This window comes from Vanessa tameamea, chromosome 2 (assembly GCF_037043105.1).
Source record: "Vanessa tameamea isolate UH-Manoa-2023 chromosome 2, ilVanTame1 primary haplotype, whole genome shotgun sequence".
NCBI lineage: Eukaryota > Metazoa > Arthropoda > Insecta > Lepidoptera > Nymphalidae > Vanessa > Vanessa tameamea.
The window spans coordinates 5,851,887-5,876,109 of record NC_087310.1 but is presented as its reverse complement, the minus strand read 5'-3'; the positions used below and the strand labels follow the sequence as shown (position 1 = coordinate 5,876,109).

The 24,223-nt window shown below is 31.6% G+C and overlaps 1 protein-coding gene and 1 non-coding gene across 9 annotated transcripts in view; one reads left to right on the top strand and one right to left on the bottom strand.

Annotated features, from left to right (window-relative positions):
* LOC113401431 (myocyte-specific enhancer factor 2) overlaps window positions 1-24,223 on the top strand; it is a 127,118-nt gene that overhangs the window by 98,879 nt on the left and 4,016 nt on the right. For 3 of the 8 annotated variants that reach the window (XM_064220062.1, XM_064220224.1, XM_064220236.1), the window contains 7 exons: window positions 14,095-14,238; window positions 18,896-19,033; window positions 20,143-20,208; window positions 20,968-21,268; window positions 21,416-21,654; window positions 22,142-22,284; window positions 23,994-24,151. In XM_064220062.1, coding sequence (XP_064076132.1) covers window positions 14,095-14,238; window positions 18,896-19,033; window positions 20,143-20,208; window positions 20,968-21,268; window positions 21,416-21,654; window positions 22,142-22,284; window positions 23,994-24,151 — 1,189 coding nt within the window. The remainder of the gene's footprint in view (window positions 1-14,094; window positions 14,239-18,895; window positions 19,034-20,142; window positions 20,209-20,967; window positions 21,269-21,415; window positions 21,655-22,141; window positions 22,285-23,993; window positions 24,152-24,223) is intronic. The other 5 variants (XM_064220102.1, XM_064220129.1, XM_064220189.1 and 2 more) reach the window with 5 other exon arrangements.
* Trnah-gug (transfer RNA histidin (anticodon GUG)) lies at window positions 22,494-22,565 on the bottom strand. Its single transcript has one exon. It is a non-coding gene; the product is annotated as a tRNA-His (tRNA).

Sequence of the window (24,223 nt, the reverse complement as noted above, 5' to 3'; positions counted from 1 at the left end):
TTTTTTCTCAAACGGGTCCACAATGATTCTGGTTTTGCAAGGCAACTCGTAATATCGATAGTAGATAGTGCCGTCTCGATTTTATCGTTATATTTCGTTTTTGAACTTTTTATCTTATATTACCCCATAAATATTATATTTTTTATTTTGAGATACTATCTGTATTAAATAAATAATTTTATCAATAAACTTTCTTAATAAAAAAATATTCACTAAACCGATATGCTAATAAATAATTATACTTATTGACAAACAAAAATCATCGTGTAGATCTATTATAAAAGACTACAACAAGTCATCAAAATAGTTTTGTATCTGTGTAAATTAGTATAACAACATGAACTTTCAGCCAAAACAAGGCGGGTTTAATCGGTCGCTATTGAATAAATGTAATATCCACCTCTATCAGCAGATACACTTGACTGTACCAAATTATTTTAGTGCCTATTATTCGTATAATATATACTAACAAAGTTTGAAATCAATACGACATCAAAAAAAGTACTAGTTATTAAATTCCACATCCAAAATTTATAGACATAGGTACTTACTTTGTTAGCTATTTAGTGTAGCAAATATATCGCGTTATATTTATATTCCAATCATATTTAAAAAAAAAAAGGTTTTATTAAACAAACAACTATTTTACACTTTTGATCATTGTAAACGTTACATGCGGCACAGGCACGTTAGTCATAAAATTTCCATATTATACGTGAACTAACATTTTTTTTATTTAAATCTATTTCCTCATTAATATTTTTACATTGTTCGTGTGTGTGTGACTTTATAGATCTCCTGTTTCTCTATCGGCTCACATACTATATTTCTTGAAAGCCAATAATATAATTCCGTATCAATGTATGACCGAAGCTCAAACTCATATGACCACATTAAAACCCACAAGTCCAGTTTAATCATCTATGAATATGATAAAATAACATAAAACCATTAACTAGTTAACTCGATTGTGGCACTACCAATAATCGTTTATACGAAGAAGATGCAATGGACCCAAAACGATACAAAACGATTCTGTTAAGAAATGAGGCATTAATTTAAAAACAAGCCTGTTTTGCAAAACTCCTGAAGCGATTATAAAAAAATGTAAATGCCCTCCGTGACTAGGACAGCTTCTTACGACCTTGGCGGCGGCCATTTGCTTTTTTTCGCGCGTTCAATGTTGCCAGCATGTCGGCGTGCGGTGCGTTCGCTTTTACTTGATTTTATTTTATTAAAATGCATCTTGTTATGCAACTTTTCTCCTCTTTATTTTATGTAATTTATATTTTTAATTAGGCAATCATTTTGAATGACTTATATTATGCAAAATATTATATTTTTATCTAACTTAGATTAGAAAACACTGATATAATTTTAAATCGACAACAGTAAACAGCTGCTGTTAATCGCTAATCGCTAAATACAAATTATGTAAGTATTTAAACTAACTTTTTGTTAACTGTGTCCGCAGGCTCAAATAAATAGAATGTAAATACATATTCTATGCAATATTTAATATTTACATATTAAATTTATTTGAAAGATGGTAGACTACATGTAATAGTAATAATTAATTAAATTTACTTAAATCAATATAGGTACATAGGTATTGGAAAAAGTTGGGGTTATATAACTATCTAATAATATAATTAGTCACGAAAAATGTTTTTGCAGGTAAATATTCTGTTAATTTCAATGAAACGCTCAATAAACATTGACAGGCTGTTCGATGGTGACGTATGTTATCTACGTATATCACGGTTGATGGGACACAGTAATCCGTTTCCAAGCGTGGATGCCACGTACACTGGATTTGCGACGAGTTTCGTTACCGAAGCGTTAAGATTAATCCATGAATTTGCCACTTATTAGGGCAAACCTATCTAATGGTAACATCTGCTAACGTATTAAATTCTGGTTAAAATAACCGAATTTCTAATATAACATACCATTAGTAACATACATCTAATTAATTACAAAAATATTCTATTTTCTTGTGAGTGTTTTGTGGCAAATTTTAAAATGATACAATTGGATGTATTATGAAATATTCTAAGCGAACAAAGTTATAAAAATCAGGAATATAAACATGGACGTCTTCGTTTCCATAGTTATTTGTATTATGCATATTACTTACTAGCTGATCCTGCGGCTTTACTTATGTGAGATTTATAAAACTCCAAGCACTTCCATCTTCATCTCCATATTTATCTCCTCGAGGGTTAAATTAAATGTGCTATATAAATAGCAACGTTAGCTTATGTCCTTTTTAGGGGCTTCAACTTGCTCCTTACTAAATTTCATCACAATGGATTCCGGGGCATAGCCGTTGAGTGGAACATACAGACAGAGTTACTTTCGGATTTGTAATATAAGTTTTAATAATTTGTTGCTTGATGTTTTTAGTAAGTACCTGTTTTTGTAACAGAAATATTACATGTGAAGCCTCAAGAACTCAATAGTACACGGCCTGGCGTAGAAAGAAGACGCTGCTTCGACCCATAAAAAAAAATTAAGTCCCTTAAAATATACTTTTAATAATATATATATATTCATGAAAAAATGAGAAACTTCTCCCTGTATTTATTTTTAATTGTTTTTCTCCTATTAGAACACAATATATCTTCAAAAACGGTCAAACGGAGAAAAAGTAATTGGATCAAAAATACAAAATTTCTTCACTTTTACTTAAACACATCGTTAGGTCCACATTCAAGGGCAGAAACTAACCAAAGAAGTAGAAACGTTCCCCATGAGCCACATTCTAGAAAATGGCACTTTATCATCTTGAATATAGGTCTTTTTTTCGCTTGTAATCTAGATGAGAGTCTCACAAGCGGCAGATTGAATAAACTGCTTGACACAGTTTCGTGTTTCGGGTCAGACGGGTGCCCGTGCCCCGTAAACAAATGCCCGTTACGACATCACGGGATTGGAAGAAACAGCGATCTTGGCATGTTTGATTTCGCACTCTCTTACACGACAACATATTTTATGATTGTGTTTGGATTCAATTGTAAATTCGTAGAAGTGTTCAAAGTCTCATAAGCTGTAGTGTCTCCAGAATTCTAATAAGATGGATGTCACCATATACACACATCGTTGGAGATATCTATTCATAAATGTAATATTCGTTAATCGAATATAAAATTAAAATTATAACATTCATTATTTGTTTTATTTATTTTAATAACATGTTTAGATGTTATATTAATTTATAGTTACATGTCTCGAATTTTTTGGTGAAACAGCATCTCGAAGTACCCACTTAAAAAGGTACAAGAAAGCAATTCCAGACTGTTGTAGGCGTTAAAAAAAAAACATTATTATGGTCGATTGCATTTAAAAATAAATTACTCCAACTCAATAACGTAAGTATAACCGAGGAATAACATCCACCGCACGCCGCCTGATAATATCAAATCAGACTCCATCTTTTGTTATTAGCATCATAAGAGACACCAGACTTTGAAAATTTCGAATCGACATTGTAATCTCAACAAAGGTCTGACCTAACACCTTATCAGTTACAATGGGAGTACACAGTTGTGCCGTACAACTCTCAATGTTATTCCATGAGGATAAAATATCAAATCGTTTGGCAAATTATGAATACTATTACGATGCTCTATAGATCTGACAAATACATCCTGCTTTTAAAGAAGTAGATGTATGAGTAAGTACATGTTTATGTAACGAGTTAAGTTGAATTAAACGTACCTACAAATGTAGTAATATTTTGGTTAAATCTTTTCATTTCACGTTTTAACTACCGAGGCAGGTTAGTGACCTATCGACATCAAAAACAATTACTACGTCATTTGTAGTACCCTGAAAAGACTCACCAAAATTGTAATAATTGATATGTACTATATTGTAAAAGTAGCTCCTAAAATTGGTTAAACTCTGAAAAGTAGAGTTCCATAAATTATAATATACTAAAATAATAGTGAAGTTAAAAAATCCAATCAGTAAATATGATATTTCTCACAAATCCAATAAAACCGCACGATATTAACAAATATATTTACACAATACACTAGAGAACATTGAAAAGGTTCAATTAACAAGTTCAAAGCCATCCAGACCTGATTACATATTCTACGTGCGATACAAACCAGTACATGAGACAACGAATGAAGCTAATAGCCAATAACACTAACATAATATATTCATATATAATATAGCTATATGTATTTAAATATACGTTTTCGATGCGAAACACGATTAAATAACAGTTTTATAAATATAATAGTATTAAAAAAATATATGTGTACTCAATTCTTGAATGAGTATTTGAATTTCGAAATAAATCTTTTTATTTTTAATTGCAAGTCGTAAAATTAAAAGCCCAAGATTTAATCAACATTATTTTTATATTTTATGCGTACGGTAATTACTTCATATGAATATATATGTCGTCTTTTATTAAAATTACTTCTATTATTAATAATATTCTGATTCTAAAACAAGGTCAACGCTGTGAGTATATCTGACCACTTTCATAATTACTATAATTATTTTATATTATATTTTATATAATCTATTTTGATAGATCGTTATTAGACAGTGTCCTAGTTTTAATAAATTTATCAAGAACAAGGTTTGTTTAATTTTAGATACTTATGCATAATTTATACAATTTAATGTATTTTTTAGCATAAGTATATCTACCAGCTTGCATAACGTGGAATCGGTAGCAGGAAGTAGGTTTATATATAATAGAAAACATTAGCGCAACATTAAGACATTTCATTTCGAGACGTGACGTGGGTGACGGAAGAGTCGGCTATGGAAATTTTTGTTTTAAGAGGCACTAATAACATCGACAGGAAACACCTCGACTCGATAGTGCCTAGTTACCCGTGAAAATCATTTTTTTCGGGATAAAACCGACTCGTATGCCACGCCAGCAAACGGCATAAAGTTTTCTTAGACCGTCATGACCCTGTCCGCCGTATCTCTACACCTTTTTGAATGCGTGGCGCGTGCACTATATATTTCCTTTCTGTATATTGCTTTTTCAATGAAACTCTATCTTTTATTTTAATTTTTGCCATATTTATTTATCGTTTTTTTTTTATAATTATTAATTCGTTCGATAACCAACTATTTCGGTCATTCATGTGATGGCTAATTTTTGCTGTGTAATGAGAAATTACTATAAGTTCTATAATAACAAATACATATGCTTAGGACAAGTAAATGGTAATTAAGTAGTATCATATACTGCTGCAAATATACACATATATCTAGACTTAGATAATCGGTCTGTCTTTTTTAGTTTATATAAACGTTATAATATAAAAAAAGTTAGTGTTAGATCTTTGTGCAAGCCCGTCGGGTACCTACTACCCACACATCAAATATATACCACCAAGCAGTAATATTGAATATTTCTTTTTGGCAGTATATTACATCATTAACTATTTAATCAAAATATTAAAATACCAAATTTTTTCCTGCTTATCATTTTTCTATGAAAAATTCACTTAATGTGACATTACTGGACAAAACTATTCCTTAGGTCGCCGTTCAATTCTGTTTAACAAAACATTATAATATCAAGGACAAAGGGTTTCGTGGAAATATACATATTATACGAATACATAAAGCGTTTGAACAATGCATAAATACATCATGATGAAAAATAAAACATTAAGTTTCGATGTTATAATGAATATGCTACACGACCAATTAAAAACATTAGGATCTCAACAACAAACGGCGAATGTAATCTTTCAAACCCACACTTGTGTTTGTATACACACATTTGCGGTTTCCTTATCAGTGTAATACGCGCGGGGAAGTGCATGTGTGCGTGGGTGACGTCATGTACAATTGTCATCGACTCATCGCTCTAATGGCTAACGGACGACACTCGGTCACTTGGTTCATTTCTGCGTAAAACAATTGTTCGTTGAGTTTCATTAACTGTAAATCCTAATACACTCATAACTAAGGATATTAAGGGGATTATGTCTTAATTAGGACTTCGTGTGATATTTTTTTACGCAATTGTAATTATTCCAAGCAAATACTTGAAAGATATGCGTAGGTTGTTCATTATTACAAAATCTGACACAAGAATATTGAGAACCTAACAAGTTTCGCTTTCACTGAACTTGACATAGGTCAAACGGCTGTGCGATGGCACTCAAAAGCCAAACAAACTGAGAGGACCGCTGATGTCATTTCCACCTGTCACGCGATCGTAAACCTTATAGTAGACGGCACGGCGGTGATTTTTTCTGTTTTCACGTATCAAACAAAAAGAATTGCTTTACACTTTTACCTTCCGCAAGATCGTTCCAAGGACAGCCCTCTTTCGGGTCTCAGGCCTCTTTTTCATTGGGAAGTGACACGCTTGGCCGCAAGACCTTGTACCTCCGCCCCTCGTCCCTTGGTCTGACGTCACCCGCGCCATCTTGCTTCAGTGACGCGTTGCCAAGCAACTCAGCACGCGCTACGTAGAGACAAAATGACACAAATCAATAAAGCGTAATTATATACTTTAAATATAAAAAATAAAGGAGACCACATTTGTCAACTAGTTTAACATAATGTTTAATTTAAAAATTTCGTCGCCAAAGACTATTATTATATAACGTTATTACGATTAGAAACCACGTGTTAATATATCTAAATATTTTCACACAGCATGTGTAAATATTTTTCTTAAAAAGTGTGAAAGAGATAAAAAATCTTAAGCTAATAACATAAACATTGTTAATGAAACGGTCACGTTTATTTTGTTACTCGTGATAGACGTTCTTATTTACATAATTTCTTATAAGTTATATTTAATCTATTTATTACATAAAGTATATCATATAGTAATAAACTACTATTTAAATGTGATTCGACGTTATCATAATAGTATCTAAGAGTAATAAAAACGTTTGAAGTACTGATTAACTGAGTTGTAATTATTTCAAGTATTTAAGATTATTGACGATCGAATAGACCGCCTGACTGTATGTGGTGTGGTGTGGCTGGTAATGGTGACCTGCTTACATGGGCTCCTCGAAACGCAACAGAAAAATCCATGCAAATCCTGTAAAATAATGATGAGTCAGTAGTAACCACCTGGACGGGTACTGCACAAAGTCTTAACTACTGACCTATGTACATAGCTAGTACTAGTACAAATATCACAAACATTATTTCTTTTAATGTAGATAGTTAATACTTTTTAAAAGGAACGCACTGAGGCTTAATACGAAAAATGTTTTTAATCCAAGTTATATTAAACGTTTAAAGGTCTAGTTGTCCTAGGCAATTCGTATTTTAGTTCTTGACTCTTAAAGGGAAATACTTTGTCATTAATTCAAGTAAATTTTTGATTTCCAAATAAAAAAACTACTTCCATATAAGAAGTCAATAATCACAATGTTTTTTGCTTATATTTTGGAAAATAATTAAATTTACCTTCAATACCTATGGAATATATTATTCTTAAAATTAAGTTGGTCCAAAGTCAATATTACTTTCACTACTGATTCGGAAAATTTGTTCTTAATATTTTATTCCATATCAAGGTTTACAGGAAAGGAGATCATATATTTATTAAAATTATAATGAATTATAATTTTAATAAATATATTTATATTTATTATGATTATAAAAAACGGATATCAGATTATTAACTGTTTAATTAAAATATCAAATAATTTATATTTTTTAAGCATACCTTCATAAATTTAAGATACTACTGGTAGGGGGTGGGGGCGCAAAGCTTCTTAGGGATTAGTCGTCAAGTGTTAGGAATAAAAATGTAACCTATGTCCTTCCTAGTGGATCAAATTTCAGGATCAAATCCTGAATCTCATTAAATACGGTTGTGACAAATATATTTCAAAAGCATAATTTGTAGCATAACGTAACTCTTACAAATAATGTAATTTGAATCCACGTAACCACATCCTGCAATGCAGGGCGCGTTGATAAATTAAAAAAAAAAAAACAAAATTTAATATAAAAAACAAACATTTATCAAAAGTACAACAATTTAATTACATTAACGCATTATATGTTAACAAATAACAAAAAAAAAATACTATAAGTAATAATAAAGGAATCGAGTGATCAGCTATTTTTTAAAATAATTCAATTTTATTCAATTAAAGTAAATAAAATAAAATATTAATTCAATTTTAAAATCAGCAATAAAATCAATTAAGTAGTTTAAAAGATGGAAGCGCACAGACGGCGGAAAGCGACTTTGTTTTATAGTATGTAGAGAAACTAAAGAAATTGTAAATACCACTTAAGCATTTAAAATCATAAATGGTGCTTGTGCTTGTCCGATTCTTATGCAATATTCATGCATAAAAAGTCGTTACGGCATAAGTAGGAGCTGTCGCATTTTCCAACCTATATTTCCTATGATTACACTTTTTCTTTGACACCCTACTCACCTCATTGAGTCGATTATTACCAGTGTAATATAATTTTCCACTATTGTCACATATTCCCGGTAATTGTACAAATTGTTAGGTTCAACTAATACTCTGATATATTATCACTGTAGCTGAAAGAATTTTATGGAATATCTTATAACGAATTCACTAAGCGCATTAGCGTAATTTAGCATTTAATTGATACTATTATAAAACACTGCAGTTTTTTAAACTTAATTATTTAAACTTTAATTACTTATTGAAGAATATCAAATCATATTTTCCGGATTTCCGCGGACTGTTAGTCGTTATTAGATTTCCCTCTCATTCGCCCTTACATTGGGATTTATGCGTGGGAGGAGGGAGAGAGTGGGAGGCAGTTACACGTGCAATCTCGGCTTGCAAATGCACTAGAACCTCCCTTACATATATTTGCCTCTCGGTAATATTAAAACTAAAATTTCAATGTACATCAACTTACATCGTTAAATCGTCCTTTGTTAAGTAAAAACTGAATATTAATTATGAGGACAAGAATGAATATGAATCTCTTTCTTTGTTGAAATTTTCAACGGTCTGCACAAGTTTTTAAACAAAATACATTTATTTACCCGCTAAGGGGATTGATAAAGTTTTAGTCACAAGTTTAAATAAAATATTTCATTTTAAAGTAAAATGTTTAGTTTTCTTTGTCATCATTTTGCATTCCATAACCTTGTAGAAAAATATACTCGCTACAAAGAGCGGTTTTCATTGATATAATATTAAAATATACAAATAATAACCTGTTACGTTAGATTTTTTAGAATGTGATTAAAATCACAAATTTATTCATCATTTCAATAGTAAAACCAACAAGCGATGAACAAAGGTGCCCAATCTGGAACGCATATAACTAAACTAATGGATTACTTTGTATCGACCAGATACAGTAAACAAGCGATATCATCTTCCTGTAGATATACGAACATAATCGAATTTCAATCTGTTATGTGCACAAGTATCCTGACCATTTAAATCTACACCCACGAATGAATCTTAGTTCATGCGAACAAGGTTCAAAATGGAGTGCATATTACGTTAGCGTGAGCGCTTTTTGCCCAGCTCCCCCCGCAAGGTCACGCGGCTAGAGGAGAGCGGGGAAAACAGGTGTTCATGAAAGGTGAAGAAATGATGTGGCGGAATTTGTTTGCGAACTAGTATCAAAGTTATCAAACAAAGACTAACGAAGCAAATAAGATATGATACGATTATTGATATTACGTAAACCTCGTAAATATTCCAGTGAAGGTGCGTAGATTTGAAAGTATATTAATAATTATGTTCATTCAAGAATTAATTGTTTCTATTAAAACAGGTTGCTTGTATTGAATAACGTTACTTATTAAATTATCTTATTATTTATTATTTACATATTATTGCAGGATCAGTTTGATGTAAAGCAAGCACACATTAATATCATACACGTTTGAATGTGAAATGGTTGTATATAATCTTTATCAATTAGTTGAAACCTATTCAAATGACTTGTGTCAACCAGACGCGGGCGTTTAGTTGTTTACAGTCTACTTACAGTCACAGCGCAAATCTACACGTACTCTAAGACAAGGTTGTAGTTTTAAAACTTCTCCCACATCATATTTAACTACTCGTCGACGCACTCTAGATTGTCGTTTAGTTTTAATAAGAAATATAAATATTTGAATAGCTGAAAATTAATTTCTACTTTCGTAAAAAATCATGATACCATGTCATATACATACACAAAAATGGAGAAAATTCAGCTCCTTATAGTTTAAAAAAAAAAAATATTACGATTTAAGTTCCGAATATGTTTCAATAAACAAATATTTATAAAATAATTGCAATGAGTATAACTAATCAAGAGCGCCTAAACTAAATAAGTATTTCGTATAAGGATAATGTTACCTTTGATGCTAATGCCGCGAGTATTAAAATAATTTAAAATATATAGGTATTGATCGAAACGAGGTTTGTTTTCTATAACGTTACAGAATGTGTCAACACATTTTACTTGGTGAAACACACATAAAGCGAATTCCATTAACTGACCTGTCTCAACCAGAGTTTACGCCAAAAAAACGTTTTTCCGCCAATGCGGAACGAATCAGTGTGAAACAAAAGACTCGACTTTATGGAATGCTTCTACACTAACGTTCGTAATGTTTATCTTAACTAATATTATAAATGTAAAAGTTTGTTTCTCATAAATATTGATATTCGAATCAAAAAGGTTTCATGTTATAAAACCTTATTTCAATTGATAGTACAAATGGAGAGTGAATGATATAATTTAGGGTATTGTCAAAGAATAACTTCGTATTTTGTTATATACTTCGTTCGGTTACATCGTACTACAATGAATGCGAAGTCGTATATAAAAACACTTAAACATGTACTAGACTATAGAGATACATGTGTTAGGTAAGTTATCGAATGCCCTAGTCCTTGGCTTGGTCTTGTGTAATGCCTATATTATAATAGTGTTACAATATTAGATTAAACGTCAACAGACATAAGTACTATGTTATGGTTGAATATCATTCTAACTAGATCATTAACACAATTTATTTGAAATTATCGATATTCTAATGATTACATATTTGAATATGCGGTTTTTAATTGTTGCATATTTAATGTCCACTCATTTCAATACATCGACCAATTTGTTTCAATACGTTTTTAGCACTAATACCTCTCACTTTGTACAGGTATGTAGATCATGAAGTTACCTACATTATTTACTATTCAATTAGTAAAGAGGTAAATAAAAAACTAAGTTTATAACCTACATATTTAGTTATAAATCGATATGTCAGACTATAAAATAATAATTAAATTCATCATATAACAACTATCAATGTAATCTATAAATAGAATATAAATCAATATGAATCATTGTATTTAAATATTCTTATATATTTAAATAGTATACCGTTCGACGCGTGAACGTCACAATTCCCTGAAAAGCGTAGGCGTCGTAACACCCACGTACATTTCAATAGCACTTTGAACATTAAAAACATTATGTCGAAAACCTAAATAATACATTTATTTCCACTTTTTGCAATTATAAAAAAATAATAAAAAAATATTCTATATCAGAAATATTGATAAAAAATATATAATAATACGGTATGAGAGTGATCTCTTCCAGATAACCTTTGTGTGTAAGATCTGTTTAATAAAGAAGAAATTTTGAAATAAAAATAATATATAAATAGAAACATACTAAATCCTTTCTAGAAGTTATATCATATTTTACTTAATATGACTGTTTATTATGTCATTATTATGATTCTGTTTAAAATAATGGACGTATATTACCGATAGGTCTATCGATTTTTACATATCTAAGATCCATTAAAATCTCTGATTATAGTTCTAAAATTAGTAATATATATATAGAATGATAAAAAACATTTAACTAAGACTCAAATAACCACCCATAAATTGCACGTTGTTTCGTGTTTTTGTGTATGACGTACAGATCTGACGTACAGATATTACAATGCAAATGCATTGCAAAATTATACATTTGTAATTAAAAAAATCATCATTAGCTTTCAGAATTAGGTAACATTAGTTACTAAAAATAAATCGCATACAGTGAATGATTTATAGAGGCGTCCTTGGAAATATTTTATCATTGCAAAAAAAAACTTTTCGCAAACACATTTTACGCGGGGTCATTGTTGTATTTAAAATGTAAGGTAAGGTAAAAAAAAGATGAGGCGTGTGACCTTTTCATAATTTTCCGCTTGTAATATTTAAAATTATTAATTTCATCGTTATAATTAAAGTTGTAATAATTGAATACTTTCACCTTAAATTTATTGCAATATTTTTCATTGTGTCATGTTTCTAAAACAAAAGTCCCCGTTTATAAAATAAAATACCTTATAAATACTTTCAACTATATTTTATTACATTCGTATGCTTCCTTTATTATAAATCCGGTTGGTAATAACACTATTTTTGCCTCATAAATTAAAAAAGAAATAAACGTATCTGAAATCACGGCACGTTAAGTAAGATTTACCGTCACTCATATAAAGCATTTGATAATGCCTGATTAAACGCAAATGCCACGTAACAAGCCACCTATAAACACAGTGACCTGACACCCTCTCCCCTACTCACCCTTTACTCACACACTGACCGCCACATCTATATGTGCTCAGCTAAGTGCAAACATGCAACGTAATGCGTGACCGCCAACTCACACATGCGAGAGTGAGGGAAACTGGGCAATATGAGTCTGAACAAAAAGAGGAAAATGCAACACAAATAAAAAACACATAACGTTGTACTTGTTGTATACGAGTGGCTGGCTTAGTTACAGACATATATTTTGAGAAGGATAAAATATTTTAAATCATTTTAACTGTACCACCATATGACCACGGTTTTAAGTTATCAGACGTTCGATATACAAAATAAGATACTGGTTTTATCAAACATTACCGTTAACCAGTTTTAATTACAGTTAACTGAGATCACGTTGAAGTAATATAATTGAAATTTCAATTTATTAAATTAATGGAATTATTGGAATTAAATCGATTATTTTGTTTATTAACAGTCTGTGACTTCTCTTTGTTTCGCTATAAGAGGATTGTAGTTGCCACTACATTGTTCCACTGCCAGTTGGTATACTGTTCTACAAGTGGCTGGATCTCGTCTGACTTTTGTAGGCTGCCTCACGATTTCCTTCAGTTCCAAACATATATTATAGACACAAATTAAGTATTTAATAACATACAGCTAGTCCCGATTTCAACACAAAAATTTCGTGAAAAAAATATCCAGATTTAGATAATAACATTTATATGATGTTGGTGTTAACATGTTATCTTAGATTTCATTTATTTTATCTCTCACCCTTATTTTTTGTCCTACTTACGATCGGTGGTAGTTTTTAATTTGACAAAATGTTTTAAATTTTCAGGCTGTTAATGTAATGAATGTTTTGTGGGTACTATATGGGGATAAGTGGATTGTTCTTACCTATGGTTCGGTCAACCACCAATAAAAAATAATTGTTGTAAAGTATGATGTAAGGTACTATAACTTTTTGAATAGTTAATAATACTATTATATGACATTGTAACATTCTGTATTCATCGCTCTCATCATAGCCCACTTCTTGTCAGAAATCGCTTGTCGATTAGGAAAAATTTAGGTCATAGGGGCTGACTGTGGGGGTCATTATGCAAATTTATCACCTACCGCTCATGGATTCGTGAATGTTGACAGTATCGCCATGTTTTATTTGATTAGGGCTAATAGATGAGCTCTGAATATTTATTCGAAACGAAATAAATGTACTAAAAGTACTTTTTTTTTTCTAAATCATCTCACCAATTTTATACACTTTTAGTTAGTGGTCGAGTGAAGTTTGTTTGCGGAAATACTTCTAATCGTGTTACTTTCTCACAAGTGCCCTTGAAAATCTTGTTTTTATTGTACAGTTTTTATATATTTCATTTAGATACTATATAAATCAAACAAAAAGACTTAAATGTACTAAAAAATTCGTTTATTTGTCTCACGCATGTAGATTGTATATTTTTCCGAATATTTTTTTTTTGTGAATTAATATTATGCTTAATAAAAAATTACTTTATTGTTAATAGTACTAAAATGCAGTATCGTTTGCCAACAGATAGCTGTTGACGTCCGTAGAAGCAGCCAGCCGCCCGGCCACTGTCGTTCTCCCCCCGCTCCTCAAACCCTCTCCAAGATTGCTGCCACCATGGGTCGGAAGAAAATACAAATATCACGGATCACGGATGAACGGAATCGACAGGTTCGTAACAAAATATTATATATCTTAGACCTTCGATTGCGAACATGCATGAAATATAGACATCGTTTTAAGTAACCCTAAGAAATACTTTCATTTATCTTGTTCAAAAGCTTGAGTAACTAAATAAGAGACCACATAATATTAAGGTTTTCTTACGATGTTTTCCTTTACCATCGACTACACTAATTAAGCACATGAAAATTCAGTAGTTACCAGACCTTGTACCCCGATCTTCGATTCAGCTACACGTGTTCAAACATGTCGGTTCTAAGTTCATCTAAACTCATATTTTTAAGCACGCACAAACAGCGAGAGAGGGACGATATTATCAAATACAGTTTTAGCTTTAAATTATTCACAAATGCTGTCTTTCAAAATGTATTTATTACGCATAATATGTAACATTGGTAAATAAGGCCATGTAATGCAATTGAAGATAACACTGATGCCTTTACAAGTATACATTTTTCGGTTAGCACGACACAACATTGTAATCGTTTAATATGGAGCATAAATCAAGTAGAATAAAAATATGGAAGAGAGATATTTATTATTTATTTAAACCTTAATTTATTAATTAAAACATTTAATTCGAACATCGAAATCTGCCATAGAACACATTATATAACTTTGAGGTTTGTATTTAAATTTTTATCCAAACCTATGATACTCTAAAACAAAAAAATAACATTTTAAATTTAATGTTCGGAATTTAACCACGATTATACATATATTTTTATAATTATTTCATATCTAAAAATAATATTTAAAGCGGATCGCAACTTTGCAAAAACATAAAATGAGAAAATAAACTATTATTAAACCTGCATACAATATAAATAGTAATAAATATCGGATAACATCACATACATTACTCTGATCCCAATGTAAGTAGTTAAAGCACTTGCGTTATGAAAAATCAAAAGTAACGACGGTACCACAAACACCCAGACCCAAGACAACATAGAAAACTAATTAACTTTTTCTACATCAACTCAGCCGGGAATCGAACCCGGGACCTCGGAGTGGCGTACCCATGAAAACCGGTGTACACACTACTCGACCACGGAGGTGGTCAAATAAATAAATCTTTTTTAAAATCATAATTATTAGCTCGCGTTTTAGGGCTGGTCTCTACGTGATCGGCTTAAAAAAGTAACCTATGTCCTTCATTGGAATTCAAGCTTGCTTCATACCAAATTTCATCAAATTCGGTTCAGTGGTTTGGCCGTAAAAGAGCAACAGACAAACAGACAGAGTTACTTTCGCATTTATAATATTAATTTCAGTATCTGAGTCCTTAAAGAGGTTTACTAGTATGCTTTATTGTACAGTTATATCAACTTGGCTGGCGATAAAAATTGCTTGGACGTTTATCATGCGAAATTAACCAAATGTATAACAGATACCTACACGGTAGCTTTTGCTGGTTTAATCTGTTAAGGCAGTTTTTTTTATTACATAATAAAATAAAGAGCGTAATCAAAATCAAAACACTAGTATTTCTGAGATATTACAAGCTATTTTTATAAATGTATGAAACAACGTTGGATGCATTACAACCCTACCGGCGGAAATCGCTTAGCTTACTTGTTTATATCTCCCTAAAAAGGGGTTAACCCCTAGTTCTATCCAAGCGAAGTCGTCCTAGCTAGGGCCTCGCAAACTTAAACAGAGATTCATTTAGGTAATGTTACACGTACAAATTACCACTAAAGACGGTTCGCAAAAGATACAAATAGTAAAAATTAAAACGTAAATTACATACAAGGTTGTTAAAGGGTGAAAATAATAACCTTATTGGTCTGACCTAACAGATGGACATATCAGCAGAACGCGCGGCTAACATTATCGCTAGGGACAATGACCGCTCTTGCTTGTAATTTATTAATTATACAACTACATATGCAGTCCAGTCTCCACTGAGCCATAAAGCTTCTTCGACCTCGCTTAATTATTATAAAAACCCATGGTGGGAGGAGGTCAAAGCTGATTGGTTTAATGTGAGCATCAGACGGCTGAAATGTTTGTTGCGAAGGTCAATTTGCATTTTGCAAGTGCTAAACTAGAATGTAGGTAATAGCGCCTATGTGAAACAACTTGTATTCAATTAGTTGTTATTGTGAAATGCTTCAACACATTTTAAGCGACATTATACGTTTCTTACATTGTCTTTAGCATGTGATTTAAGCTGTTTTATTCTCGAATCGATATTTGCATCGGATTACAGTCACGTAAATGAAAAGAACAATGCTATAAAACTACTCAATATATTGCTGTTTTGTGTTAAAATAATCAACCGACCAATTATGGGTAGCTTACGCTACTGGTGAAATAAATGAACGCTTATTAAATATCCTCTACATAAACATAACTTATATTGACTCTAATATATACTAAGTTTATTTTATTAAATACTAAATTTAATACCTTATATGACGATGATGATGTCCTCCTGATCTAGTTCTCAAGGGAGACGTACGTAGGGCATATTTTAGTGCGCAAGTGTGTGCGTACTTCATACATAATTCCGAGCTATTACTGAAAATTTTTCAATAGAAAAACCAAATAACTGATTATCGGCTTGACCTGAGATTTGACCCCAGGAACTCGGGATATGCGGCGTCATTTCTAGCCACTGGAACAACGAGACAGTATCTTATACCTCTGAAACATGGATATTTTTGTACGAAGCTTTGTATATTTGTTATAGGTACCTTAGTAAAGACTTCCAATATCGTACAATCGGTGACATATCGGATGTTATATTACAAAAATACTTAAAGAGATGCAACGCACACCGAGCTAGTTAGCTCATAATATAATCAATTCGACGATAAAAATGTTTCGTATGATAAAATGGAAAACAGGAAACATCATTGAGAGCGAACTCAGGATATTGATTGCATTTTAGAAAATAATAATTTTAAAGAATATTTTATAATACCATATTTATTCACGGATATAAAAAAAATATTTTATCAGATAAATATAATTCATTTAATTTCGAAAGATTTACAGTTTGTTTTTATTGCGTTATACTTTGCAATAATATTTAATTGCTTAACTTAATGAATAATTTATTTTTAATAATTAAATACAATTACATCTGAAAATTAAAAAATATTAAGTATGTACCTAATTTTTGGCTGTAGACAGTCTACCCTGGGCGTTGAAATCATAATTAAAAAACCTACACTTAAAAAATATTAAACAAGTAAAGCTGAAACAGAAAATATATAATAAAAACATACTAATGTCATAATTTGGAATAAGTCATAAAATTCCAGCAAAATTTAATGTTTGGTTCGCCTTTTCATCCGCGTTATATTTTGATCGGTATTTATAGCAATCACTTTCAATAAACGAATATCTCTAAAGCAGGTTATTTTTCACATCACACTGGCAATTTCATAGTTAACTTCATGTTATCAATACACTCTCCAACTTTAGAATAAAATTTAACTTCATTTAACTAAACGTACATACATATATAACAGGTCCAGCTTATAATTACTCATTTAAGTGTCCGTGACCTAATAAATTGAGAGCGATAACTTTCGACGCCGTTTTTAATACAATAATTTCTTTGTATACATACAGTATGCGCTGTTTATGAACTTGCGCGACACATTCATAATTTTTGTCCTCATAATATTTTCTGGCCTTTAAATTGTTCAGTGAAACTGTATTGTAATTTAATCATTTTGATTTATTATACATGGTGTTGAAAGATATCAAAATGATATTAATAATTATAATGAAAACTGTTTAATATTGTTTCATTGTAAACAACAATGTAAAATGATTTACAGGTAGTATATATAGGAAGAGTATGTTTAAAATAGACAAATATAAGTGTTTCATTAAGTGACTTTAGCTCCATAATTAATTAATGAGCTTAATACTACATAACACTTTTCATTGTTTCGTGCAAAGATTTTTTAACAAAAATGTTTATCCTTGTTGATACAATGACAAGTTAATGAAGTCAACAAAAGTAAGTCTTACATATTGATATCTTAAAATGCAGCTAAAACATTAAACAGCTCGCAAATGTCAAATTCTATTTTTTGCATCATTATCCTAACTAATATTCAAAATATGACAGTTTGTTTGTCTTTAACGCTTATCATAAAATATTGCAGACATGTTGTCGGGAGCATAAATACCTAATACGACGCTAACGTCTAACTCGACGACAAAGCCACGAGCGGAAACGAATGTGCCGTATAAAGCCAATTTTTTCCAATAATTAAATTCCTATTTTAATTTTTATGCTTGTAGATTTACAGTATGCGCTATACTAAACCGTACTGTGGAATTAGAAGAAGTTTAAAATTAATATAAATATTAATAATCAAACATAAGAAAATAATCAGTTTTCCTTTCCTGTTAAATATAGTACAAAATAACAGTAGCGACATATTATGTTCTTGAAATTCCAATAATCCATATCATTTTCTGAATAAAACTAGTAAATTGGATTCGGAGTATCAGCGAATTAAATTCATTTAGGGATTTACGTTAAATATAACATAAATATAGAAGAACTATAAACAACCATATGTTACTATAAAATACATACAAAATAATATATCTTTGTTTTAAGTGCAATTTATATCTTCTGCTAAATAATTCAACACTTAATTTTCAGGTGACTTTCAACAAACGTAAATTCGGTGTGATGAAGAAGGCGTACGAGCTGAGCGTCCTTTGCGATTGTGAGATTGCACTGATCATCTTCAGCTCCAACAACAAACTTTACCAATATGCTAGCACGGATATGGATAAGGTAAGATTTTGTAAATATTGAAAAATCTAGTGTTATTTTATTCCGTTAGCAAAACCCGGCAGATATTGCCCTGTCTATGTACCAATAGGCGATCAACGTTAGGTTACAGCGCCACCTAGTGACAACACGTTAAAACAAAACGGATAGTATAATATCCTCCTTGAAAATATTACACGTATGTACCAAATTTTATGGTACGCGATTAAAATCATTTCGATGTCCTTTAATACTTATATAATTATACGATAATACATTGTGACTAAAAACTGACAGAAAATATTTATCACGACCAATAACAACACAATTTAATTTTAAATTTAATCTTAAATTCCAGATATAATTAATTAGTATAAAAATAAAATTAATTTCTTTATGAATAATGTATTTCTTTACGCTTAATTGTATTTTAATTATCATTTATCATGTACATGAACAAGAACAAATTTAAAACCATTTAAAATAAGCGTACAACAGTAAAAGTGTTATGTGTATTTCTTAAAAAGGTGTTAATTATTTAATCGTATAGATATGATTTTTACAACCTTGAAATTATTAAACTCATTGCAATTTAATTAAATTTTAATCGTTTCAATACACTATCACTAAACGTTGATACATCAAATTTAACATTATAAAGGAGTTTATTATCTTTATAGCCAATAAAAACAGACGTACAGAATCTTTGCAATTTAATATAAATACGATAATTAAAAAAAGGAGAATATATTTCTTTCTACGATTAAATCAGAGACGAATGCAATATACAATATAACTTCAATCCATAAAAAAACTACGGCATGTGTTTCTTTTTAAACAATAATCTCATAGAACTTTCCTGCAAACAACAATGCGAAGTTTCAATTCAATCGGATGAACGATGTTTGAACACAATAAGAACATTATACAAGATATTTTTGAGAAAACTGGAAACTATTAAAAAAACTCTACACTAATCATAGGCAGTTAAACGGATAGCCGTACTAGCTAATGAAGAGAATTACGATTGCATATCGATTGAAATCGATTCTCCACATTTGTTCAATACGCGTCAACGAGTTTATAAGTATTAGAAAAAATTCCAGAATAATATTCTGATAATAAATTTCCAGGTGTTACTGAAATACACGGAATACAACGAACCGCACGAGTCCCTGACCAACCGCAACATAATCGAGGTACATTAAGTACGGCGTCATCTGTGTGCCCGTGATCGCAATGCAATGTCCATGCAAACTTGACTTATCCAATTAACAGCGCTTATACTCACAAACAAACCTAATACAACCATGTGTTACTAAAACAAACCCAAAAATATTAATAAAACTCCAGTTAGATAACTAATCGATGCAGTAGATATTCCAAGTATATAAAATCGATGTTGTGAAATTCACTTTTATAAATACCTATAGAATTATAAATAGATAAACACCACCGAGCAGCATGTATGTTTATTTCCTGTTAGAAAAAAAGATAAAGTACAAAACACCAGACACCCAGTTTCATACTAACAGTTTATGACCGGCCACCCCAAATATTTATGTTATTTTTTCCTTGCAGCATGGGTTTTATAAATATTTTTGTGTTTATTTGAATTAAGCGCGCCTACCTGACTCCGAGATTCGATAAGGGTATAGTCAGTGTTGTAACATTGCATTCGACACAACACACAAATGTACGCTAAAAAGTTTTCACGTATAACTTAGTAGGTAGTGCTTTGTAGTTTTGTGATAGATGGCACATTTCTACCCTCTTCTACATACTGGCAGAAGCAATTATTTTGCAAATCGAATATCGAATCGTGTTTGAAACTAACAGTGTGTACAGAGGGTGATTCTAATATGTAACTGAGTTTTAAATTGCATGAAAGTCATACATATTGGATTTATAATTTGGGCTCGTCAAGCCACCTGAGCTGGTTTCGCTGACACTTACAGGCACTAACAAAGAAAGAGCATAAGAACGGAGTGATGTCGCCTGACAGCCCAGAAGCAGAACCGGAATATAACCTGACACCACGGACCGAGGCAAAGTATTCAAAGATAGACGAGGAATTCCAAATGATGATGCAACGAAACCAATTGAACGGCAGCAGAGTCGGAGTCGGCGTTACCGGGAGCAACTACAACTTACCTGTCAGCGTACCAGTCGGAAATTATGAACAGTCACTCTTGCAAGCTAGTCCACAAATGCACTCCTCTATCAGTCCACGGCCATCGTCTTCGGAAACCGATTCAGGTAAATGTGAATTATGTACAAATACAAATAAATAAATAGCTGAAAATTCTGAAAATGAAGTGATTTGATCAGTTCTTAATTTTACGTAATAAATTTTAATATTGCAATTGCTAAGCATCTTATAACTAATCTATTTATATATTTCAGTTTACCCAAGCGGCGGAATGCTAGAAATGTCAAACGGTTACCCAGGAGCCGGCTCGCCACTCGGCGCGGGCTGTACACCTTCGCCCTCCCCCGGACCTTCCCCCTCTCCACACCGACATCCGCACAAGCCACACTCACACGCACCACCGCCGCACCATTCGCCCCGTCACAACAACCTGCGCGTCGTTATACCCAGCTCCATGCCACCACCGCAAGACGATATATCTTACACTGGAGAGGTGAGTTAAAAACTTTTTAACGTTAATATTATATCTCTAATTATATTAAAGGTAGTTAAACCAACCATCCGCCAAACTTACTTAGTTTTGTCGGGTGGTTGGTTGAAGTTGAAAGAAGTTGAAATTAAAGATACATGACTGACCCCACATACTTAATATGCGGGGTCAGTCATGTATCTTCAATTAGTATATCTGCTTGAGTTACATTAGAGACAGTTTGGAAATAGAGCTCATGACAGGGTAAGAGACTCCTGCAACTGCACCTAAACACACCAGCCAATAAAAAATTGATATTTGTAGATTTCAATTCCAAACTTTAAATTATTTGGAAATATTTCTTTTGTTATGGTAATGGTTGACAAAAAAAAATATTAAAGATTTTAATAATTATACAAGTATAATATGATATGAATATATAATTACGGAATATTTTTAAAGAACTATGTGTTTTCATTTCTTTTCGGCGAAGATATTAGTCTAATTATAGCATTGTCTGTTCCAGACACCACTAAGCTACTCAGGACTCGGCAACTTCGGCGGACCACAGGACTTCAGCCTGAGTTCGGATATGGGCATTGGACTGACGTGGGGCGCGCATCAACTGCAGACTCTACAACACAACAGGTACATGTCTGTGCCCAATTCTGATACATTTTTTTGCTTAATAAAATAATGCTTAAATTAATTCAATTACTCTTGTATTAATGCAATAGACACAGTTGTCTTTCGGTATATGTTTAATCCAGTTAATATAAACTAAATCGACAAAATACGTAGGCAATAATAAGGCCATCATGTTGTATATAAAAAATATATGCTTCGCCGAGACAGCGTAACGCTGCCGTGACCAGGATTCGAACCTGGGTTACTACGGCCACAACGTAGGGTCCTAACCACTAGACGATCACGGCTATCGAAGCTGGTATTGAGATCTTTGAAATTTGTCTGTATATAATTCATATAGCCTCTAGTTTGTAATTTCACGGTCAGTTGACTTTCAATTTAATGGTTGACTATATAGATGTTGTCCATTTTGGGACAAAACAATGTTGGCGTAAAATTATAATATGCTTATAACAATCGCTATTTAATTGAAATAATTATTTTTTCGTTGAATAACGCAACCCTATGAAAAAGTAATTAAAGTTTAATATATTACTGGAAGTGTAAACAATACAATTTGAGATGGGTCGATACCCAGGTTTACTGTAGACTATCTTTTGAGCTATATATAAGCTAGCAATGCTGGTTTAAATGCTCCGTCACAATTTTTGATACTTCTTTCAAACTTGGATACTATTCACATAAATATGCATTCACCCTTAATATTAAGATTGAAAAGTCTCCCTTGAGCAGTCTCATTACCATATACAAAACTGTTTATGTGAGATCAATTGAAATCTTTACCCTAATATAATCAAAGTTCAAACCTTCGTGAACGGATGTCTATATGAATATATAAAATATTAAAGTGAATATAAAAATTTAAAATATTTTAAATAAAACAATTAAATACATTACTCCTAGTCATCGCTATAACTACAGAATTGCTACTACAATTCGCCTTACACAACCAGAAGCTGCATTCAGCGTAACGAAATTCGTTACGCACGATTACGTCTTGTTTATTTCTTGTTTAAAGTTGTTAAAAAGCAAAAAATAAGGCATTAAAACTCTTTTCATTCTGCCATTTATTAAAACTATATATTTAATTAAAAATTAATTTACTTCAAGTTCCTGTAGACTAGAATAGAGCCACTCGATCTCCACCCTTAGGTGTCATTGGATCCGAATAAGAGATTTTTGTTAAGCGCATTCAATAATTAAATTCTTTGGCTCCTCAAAACCCCTTATATGTCCAAGTGTCCGTATAGTAATGACCATTCCTTCAGCTTCGAAATGCTTATTTCGAAGGAGGATTTGTGTCAGGCGAATAGCCAAAGTTTAAAGTGTGTCATGTTTTTGCCGATTTCAAATTAATAGGATAGACAAATAAAATTCACTTTAATTAGACAAAAAATATTTAAAATAGAGGTCCGCCGAGAAAGCGTAACGCTATAGTGACCTGGATTCGAACATAGGTTATTAAATTAAGTGAATTAAACTTGAATAATAGAAGTGAAAATATATTTTTTAAATACATTTTTTAACCATAATATCTCTCGATATTTTAAAGTACCTAATTTATATTTTAATTATTAAGCATCTATTGCATTAATATTATAAAAATTGCTCGTTTTATTTGTCTCTAAAGGCAGATTTGAAACATTGTTTTTGCTAAAATTATTGTTATTAGTTATACAAATTAGACGAGATTAATAATTTCTTGTTCTCAACAGAAGCAGCCTGCCAGTGCTAGGCGGAGGCACACCACCGCCCGCTGCATCGCCTAGCAACGTGAAAATTAAAGCTGAGCCCGTGTCACCCCCACGTGCGCCTGACCACATGCATCGTGCGCCCGCGCCACAGCCCGCGCATCTGTCTGGAGGCATTGATGGTAATTAAATAGTTTATTCCTTCCACTTACGTCATAAATGCAAAACAAATTAATAGGAGAAGTCGGAGTATT